General features: G+C 33.7%; 1 protein-coding gene across 1 annotated transcript; it reads right to left on the reverse strand.

Moving 5' to 3' along the window:
• Positions 1 to 5,285: 5,285 nt before the first annotated feature.
• LOC131626132 (histone H2AX-like) lies at positions 5,286 to 6,011 on the reverse strand. The gene is made up of 2 exons (XM_058896958.1): positions 5,736 to 6,011; positions 5,286 to 5,618 (listed from the first exon to the last, which is right to left on the reverse strand). The coding sequence occupies exons 1-2, from the start codon at positions 5,931 to 5,933 to the stop codon at positions 5,397 to 5,399; spliced, it is 420 nt and encodes a 139-aa protein (XP_058752941.1). The 5' UTR covers positions 5,934 to 6,011; the 3' UTR covers positions 5,286 to 5,396.
• Positions 6,012 to 8,735: the final 2,724 nt, after the last annotated feature.

The raw sequence follows: 8,735 nt of genomic DNA on the forward strand, positions 1-8,735 counted from the left end.
AAAGAGGTTTGGTGCAACCCTGCGAAGATAGGAGATGTCATTATGACCGATATTTGTTTAATTGCGAAGGTGGATCATCCTCAGTTTGTTACGCAGTTTCGGCCAATATCGTTGTGTAACACCAATTATAAGATTGTAAGTAAGATTATTGTTGAAAGATTGAAAAGTTGCATGAATACTCTTATCTCCCCTTTCCAAACCAGGTTTGTTCCTGGCAGATCTATCCATGGGAATGTTATTATAGCCAAAGAAGTTATGAATATGTTTCATAAGAGAAAAGGAAAGAAAGGACAGTTTGCCATTAAAATTGATCTTTCTAAAGCTTATGATAAGCTTAATTGGGGTTTTATTTGGCACGTGCTCATGGAAATTAAGCTTCCAGCAGCCATGATAAATGTGATTATGCACGCTGCTTCGAGTGTCCAAACGAATGTCAAATGGCATGGAGCTAGAGGTGAGTTCTTTCGTCCACATCGTGGCATCCGTCAAGGGGATTCTTTTTATCCCTATATTTTTGTGTTGTATATGGACAAGCTGTCCCATCTGATCGAGCAGGAAGTTCGGGCTAAGAATTGGAGTGTAATTCAAATGGGAAAACATGGGTGTAAGATTTCACATCTCATGTTTGTCGATGATTTGTTACTGTTTGGAGAAGCCAACAAGAATCAGTTATCGTGTGTCCTTAAAACGTTTGATAAGTTTTGTCAGTTGTCAGGACAGGAGGTTAGCAAGGAGAAATCTAACATTCTTTTCTAAAAGAATGTGCCACGCAACATTAAATCTAAGCTGGTGCAAGTTTCTAAATTCAGGGAGACGGAGCCGTTTGGGAAATATCTTGGCGTGCCGTTGAGTGGGAGAAATCTGAGGAAGAATGACTTTCAGTATCTCATGGAGTAGGTGGAAAGAAGGCTAACAAATTGGCAAACTAACATTTTATCTTTTGCAAGTAGAGTTACTTTGGCGAAAAGCATTATTGAAGTTATCCCGGCGTATGCTATAATGACTAATGCTCTTCCGATAGCGTGTATTGATGAAATTCAAAGGCTGCAACGTAACTTCATTTGGGGGTATACGCCCGACAAAAAGAAACTCCACACAGTTAATTGGGAAACAATCACTAAACCTAAACATCTTGGAGGATTAGGGATGAGAGATTTAGAAAACATGAATAAAGCATGCTTATTGAAACTCATCTGGAAGTTGGTCAGCAACTCTAATGATTTGTGGTGCAGAGTTCTCCGTGGTATCTATCTCGATAAAAAGGATCAAAATAATTACAAAATCAGGAGCACGAATTCAAGTCTATGGAAGGCGTTATACAACATGATGCCGCTTATTGCAGATACAGGAATGTGGAGCATAGGAAGTGGTTCCACTGTCGAAGCTTGGAGAGGCAGTTGGTTTACCCCTGGTGTTTGTATTGATAATCTTGATGTCCAGATTCCAGCGGCGCTGCCGGGAGCGAAAGTGAAAGACTTGGTGACTAATAATGGTATGTGGAATTGGGAAATTTTACAGGATTGGATGCCGAAGGAGTTGCTTTTGAAAATGCGTTCCATTCTTCCGCCTTGCATTGATCACGGTGACGACAAATTTATTATGGTTGGAACCGAATATGGGTCGTACTCTGTCAAGATTATGTATGAGGAGTTGATGAATATTGGTGATCAGCAGTGTAACGATGTGTGGTCTAGGCTTTGGTCGCTGAAGGTGCCATAGCGGATTCAGTATTTTATGTGGAGGTTCTTCCACGATAGAGTATTGACTAATTATAACAAGAGCAAGCGTGGATTGGGATCTACAGTCTGTAAGTTGTGTGGGCACCTGCGGGAGACGAGTTTGCATATTATCCGAGACTGCCCCAAAGCCATGCATTCATGGAAGAATTTGGTTCTGAGGAATTTGTTGACTACTTTCTGCAGGCAGGATGTGCAGATGGAGATTGGTTTCTAGTGAACTTGAGTCCCCCGAATAGTGTCAATTCAGATTGGAAAGAGATTTGGGCTACAACTAGCTACTATAATTGGTTTTGGAGTAACAAAGAGGAGCATGGAGAGGTGTTTGTCCGGCCTTTTGATCCTGGAAATTTTGTTGGTATGAAATGTAAAGAATACACGGATGCGATGCGGATAAATAGAACAGTTATGGACTGTATTCAAGTTTCTAAGATCCTGTCCTGGAGGCCCCCTAGCGTGGGGTGGGTGAAGTTGAATACGAATGATGCGTGCAAGTCTAATTCGGAGGCTGGTTGCGGGGGGTTAATCAGAAACAAGGATGGTGTCTGGTTAGGGGGATTCTCAAAGTACTTAAGATATTGTAACATTTTTCTGGCGGAGTTGTGGGGCATGTTCGAAGGGCTTAAGCTTTCGCTGTTTCTTGGGTTCCGTAAGGTTGAGGTAAATGTTGATTCCACCATGGTTGTGCAGACAATAGATGAAGGAAGTTCTAAAGATAGGAAGAGTCTGGCTATTATTGCTCAGATTAGGAAGTGCTTGTTAACGTTCGAAGTTGTTCGTGTGTTACATTCTTATAAAGAAACTAACAAATGTGCTGACGTGCTTGCGGGAATTGGATGCAGTCCGTGTCCTGAATTTATCTGTTTTAGTACAGCCTCTGACTGCATTATTAGGCAATTATTGGAGGATTCTTGTGGTGTTCCTCATGTGAGGGTTGTGTCGGTGTATTTTTTCGTGTTTTTGGGCCTTTGGCCCTCTTTGTAAACAAAAAAAAAACCATAGGTAATACTAAGAACTCATCTTTTTCTTAATTAGCTTCTCTCCGTCAATGAAACATTTTCTACTATTTTTCCTCACTCTGCAAAAATATTAAGTCTGAATTCATAAATTAATGCCAATCTAAGTTTGTGATATAAATTAAACAATAATGAAACTTTAGAAAGAGACATTCGCATATGAGTTTATTTTGATATTCAATTAAGTTAGACGTTCATTCAGCCAAATTATTTCTAAGATTGTACATTGGCAGAATTTCACCGTTTAGAATTAACTTTCAATATCCTTAAGAAAAAAAATTATGTTTGTAAAACACATATAATATTCTGGAAAGTAAAACTATGACTACATAAAAGAAGTAGAGAAACCCTAAAATTCTTGAGAAACAGATCCAATTTCTCCTTTTCCCTTTCCAACGTTCTTAGGGAGCAAAGTGTTGTGAATATTAATGGTCATAGTTCCTAAAAGCTTGCTAAGTTCTTCATCATTCCTTACAGCAAGTTGAATGTGCCTTGGAACAATACGAGTCTTCTTGTTATCCTTTGCAGCATTCCCAGCCAACTCCAAAACATAGATTGAAAAATTGAGTGGACATCACTATGGCCATTTTATCATTGATGTGTGGACATCCTAGGGACATTTTCCCTTTGCGTCGAGACAATTGAAATTCTTACTTGTTGGTGTGGACTATTTTACTAAGTGTATGTTTGGTTTGACTTTTTGAAAGGCCTAAAACAATTTTAGAGGTGTAGAATTGATTCTGAGTAATTTTAAGATGTTTGATTAGGTAGAAGTATAATTGATTCCGTCTCTACTTAAAGATAGAATTTGTAGCTTATGTCTCTAGAATTGATTTTGGATGATTTTTACACTCTAATTTATTATTCAACTCACTTTTACCTAAATGTATCCAAACATAAATCGATTCTGCTAAACTCAATTATGATATAATCAATTCTATTAAACTCAATTCTTCTAAAATCAATTCTGTCCACCGCCAATCCAAACATGCTCTAAATGTATTGAAGCATAAGCAATGTTGAAGATCACAGTATAAAAAGTAAGTCGCTTTTACTTGAAACAAATAATTTGCAAATTTAGTTTACCAAAATGCATAATCTCAAATAACAGGACTCAACTCATCAACTCCATAACATGTGAATTTTTCCATCAACCGATCATTCAAACCAATTTCATTTTGGTCAAGAACCGTTAAACGAATGGCCAAACCAAGTCCGCCAACAAATTTATCCTATATGGGATCAAGAAAAAACTCTATAAAACAAAAAGTATATGGCCTAAATAGTAGTAAAAGGTATTCATGTTTTTAATTTGTCATTAGCATTATTATACTACTCCTTTTATATCTCAACCTCATTTATTGATCTATATTTAAAGATCATGCCTACAAGAACTAGAGTTACTATGGTATTGCAACACGGGTGTGGATCCTCTGACTTTATTGAGGGAACTGCACCCTACCTTTCACTCTATCTCTCTCTAATAACAAGTCTTTCTCATCAATTTTCTCTCCATTTTTCTACCTCTTTTTCATTTCTCTCTCATGAAATAAGCCTAAAGTTAAGAGAAGTTAGAGGAAAGGAAGTTAGAGAATCTGGTTCCCTTGCAACACAGCACCTCACTCTTCCAGATCTCCCATCTTACTTATAAGCATTGTACTTACTATACGTTTCCTTAATGAATTAAAGAAAACGAGACATACCTCAAATTTGTTACAAATATGTTTGATGAAGCTAGTGAAATGGCTCACATCTAAAAGTTTGCAGCAAAGCACAGTGTTGCAAGGAGGTAGAACCCTCTAGTGGTGCCATGAGAAACATCAATAAAGTAGTAAGGTGTCACTCTTTTTTACCTACAAGCGCATATTTTTAAGGAGGTGTCTTATTTACTAAGACTATGTTTGGATATCACGAAATAAACGGAGCGGAATAGTGTGGAGTGGGGTGGGATGGAGTGGAATGGAACGGAATGAAGATATCATTCCATTGTTTGGAAAATTTAAGACGGAATAAGACAAATTGTTCATTCCACCCAAATCGGAGGGGAAGGAATATGGTGGTAAGTGATGGAATGAAATCCATACCACTCCTTTCCGTTCCGCTCCATCCGTTTTTAAATTATCCAAACAATGAAATATCATTTTATTCCACTCCATCCAATTCCATCAAACCAAACAAAGCCTAAATGTGTCTCCCTTACAACTCAAATATCATTACACCCTTTGAGATATCGCTTCACCATATATTATATCCATGGGGTATCAATACACTAGTCGTGGTATCATTGTGTCTTCACGTGCATCATAGCATACTAGGGATATCATTATTCATAAAGCTCTCACATATCACTTATGACATCATTATTCATAAAGCTCTCCCATATCATTTGTGAATATGTCACAGTGGATTGACAAAACAATGTTATACTTGTTAAGGCTCGCCTAAAAGCAAAACTGTTTGAAATTTAACTGATTTAGCGGCCACATATGTTTATGCAATCTGAATAATAAGGATGTTCAGGATAAACCGATAATGAAAATTTTGAATAGACCCTCAATTTTTATAAGAAATAATATTTGGTAAAATTACATATGATATAGAGCCAAAAACAGACTAAGACTACCCAACGAGAAGCACGGAAACCCTAAAATTCTTGAGAAGCAGATCCAATTTCTCCTTGTCCCTTTCCAGCCTTCTTAGGGAGCAAAGTATTATGAATATTGGGCAATACACCACCATTAGCAATGGTTACAGTTCCCAATAGCTTGCTAAGTTCTTCATCGTTCCTAACAGCAAGCTGAATGTGCCTTGGGACAATACGAGTCTTCTTGTTGTCTCTGGCAGCATTACCAGCCAATTCCAAAACCTAAATCACAAATAATTAAAAATTAGAGATTCCAATTTTCAAATACATCAGAAAAACCCTAAAATTCAAAACAAAATTCAATCAAGTTCCATAGAATTAAACCAGAAGGAATCATACCTCAGCGGCGAGATATTCGAGAACGGCAGAGAGGTAGACGGGAGCACCAGCACCAACTCGTTCGGCGTATTTTCCGGCCTTCAAGAATCTTGCAATTCTACCAACTGGAAATTGAAGACCGGCCTTTGATGATCTTGAAACAGATTTGGAGGCCTTTGGCTTGCCTCTTCCGCCCTTGGTGGTAGCAGTGGAACTCATTTTCAATTGATGGAAAAAAGAGAAACCCTAAAAACCTTTGAATTGAAAATTAGATTTGAGAGAGCGAGAAAAGTGAAGACTGAGAAAAGTGGGATTTTATTATATAGGACCCAGCACTCTAAGCTGATTGGTTCAGAAAACGAGACACGGATTGCTAGCGTGGCATTCCTATTTAGATTTGCGGGAAACTGTTGTTTTAGGCGATAAAATTAAGTTCTAATTAGGCGTGCCATATTATTTTGCCTTTTTCACCACGGTGGAAATAAACCAGCCTTGGGTTACGATTTTGTCTATATAGGCTTAGATTAACTGAACTTCATTAAAAAATTAGACTATTTTTTAAGTCTATTTAATTAAAAAAGATTAGGCCATAAATTATTAAAAAATCTTTTAAGTCTATCACATACCTATTAAATAAATACAAATAATTTTGTTATTATTATTATTATTATTATTATTATTATTATTATTATTATTATTATTATATTTGTACTTTGAATTAAAATACAAATATAAAATTTTGTTATCTTGAAAATTTTAGAAAAATAAGTTAAATATTTTTATAAAAATATAGAAAAAATTATTTTAATAAGTTATCTTAAATAAATATTATCTCCATCTTATGTTAATAGGTAAACTTGAATAAATCAATGTAAATAAAGATTTAGATTCGTTGATCATGAATTTCTTAGTCTATTTAAATTTTAGTTGAATTTCTTATTTACAAATGTTCGAATAACATAGACTTTTATGTAGGCTAATCAGACTTTTGAAAAGGCAGACTCAAACCTAAAAATAAGCATATGATAAGCCGTAGGCCAAATTTAAGCTTTGAAATTTTCAAAAGGTCAGACTCAAACTTGATAAAGTCTAACTCGGCATAGTCTAATTCCAATCCTACTTTTCACTGATGCTATTTTGTTTTAATTTTTAGATGGAGTAAGATATAATTTTTCGAGTTTATTTTGTAATTTTTTAGGTTTTAATATGAATGTTTAATGCGAGGATTAAGATGAAGAAAGAGAAGTTGAAAGAAGATGATGAAATGTCAAACAAATATTAGGTGTTGGTGGTTTATTATTAAATTCAATAGAATTTTAATGTTCAACCATTTGATCTATTTTAATCCGATCAAATGGTTAAATCTTTTTAAAAAATATTAGGTGTTGATGGTTTATTGTTAAATTCAATAGAATTTTAATGTTCAACCATTTAATATAGAAATAAATAAATAAATATTTAATAGAATTACTATTAAACTAATTGATAACTATTTAGTTTGAAATAACTAAACAATTTTAAAAATTAATTGATTATTTAATTTAAATTGATTACATATTTTAATAATTAATTGAATAACTATTAAATTAATTATTATTTAATTCGAATTAGTTTGAAATAACTAAATATTTATTTATGTGTTATTTAATTTCAATTAAATATAATTTAATTTAATTCTATTTGATTAAATATATAAATTTATTTCTAATTTGTGTATTATCTGAAATTAGTAAATATTTATTGGGTTAATAGTAATTCACCCCTGTAATGTTAGTGAATTTTGCTTTTCCCCCTCCCTACCTTTTGGCAACGGTTTTTTCAAAAAAACCGTTGCCAAAACCTGCCTTTGGCAACAGTAGGGGGTAAACCGAAACACGCTCATATTACAGGGGGTAAACTACTATTAACCCATATTTATTTGTATGTTATTTGAAATAAGTAAATGTTTGTTCTAAACTATTAAGTTAAGTATTCATCATTAAGAATGTTAACAATAGAAATTGATCATTTGTCTAGTTGTATAGTGATTATCATTTAACGGACTTAGGTTCGAGAATCCACTTATACAAATTTTATATTTTTTGTTTTAAATTTAGAATTATTTAGTATTATTAGAAATTATGGAAATTAATTGTCATGAATGAATGTTGACAAAGTGGTAAAGACTTAAGATGTTGTTTAAAAGTCTTGTGTTTGATTCTTTATAAGAAACAATTTTGACTTTTTTGATATTATTAAATCAGTATCCATTTTTTTTTATATTATTAAATTAGAATCCAATTCAATTTTATAAGGGATTAAATCAATTTTTTTTTGTGAGAGACTAGTTTGGATTGTGTAATTTTTGTGAGCGATCAAAATGGGTCTTTACTCTTTAATATATTTTAATCAGTTCAAATGGTTAAATCTTTTAAAAAGAATAGGATCCCTGATAGACACTCAATAAAATTGCACCACCTTAGACATTTAAAGTTAAAATTTAACGAAATGAACTAAATTTATTAACTGGGTTAAATTTAAGAGACTAAAATATAACGTTTATTAACCAAGGACTTGGGCTTCAGTGGTAAACAAGTTCCTGCTAAGGGACGAAGGTAATATCGAGTTCAATTCTTGGTGGAAATAATAATTGACCAGTGTTGTGACCTCTCGGCACGAGCTCTGTATTACTAGGCCCCCATTCCACTAGGAACCAGAGTGCGAAAAAAATAAATAATATAATGTTTATTAACTAAGAGATCAAAATGAAATCATAAATTAAGTTAAAAGACTAAATGTCTAATTAAGCCTAAAAAATAAATTTGTTTGAGCTTTAAAATAAAAAAATAGTATTAAATATTTCACTTGATTTGTGTCGAAGTTTTTAACTTAATTTTAGATTTTACTTTAATTTTTAATCTCATAAACATTGTAGATTAGTCTCTTAATAAGAGTTTTGTTAGTTAATTTAACCACTTGTGTTAAATTTTGAGATAAAATGTTAACTCATGGTGATGTGGCATTGCTGACTCAACAAACATG

This window comes from Vicia villosa, unplaced genomic scaffold, assembly GCF_029867415.1.
Source record: "Vicia villosa cultivar HV-30 ecotype Madison, WI unplaced genomic scaffold, Vvil1.0 ctg.000262F_1_1_1, whole genome shotgun sequence".
In the NCBI taxonomy this organism is placed as follows: Eukaryota; Viridiplantae; Streptophyta; class Magnoliopsida; order Fabales; family Fabaceae; genus Vicia; species Vicia villosa.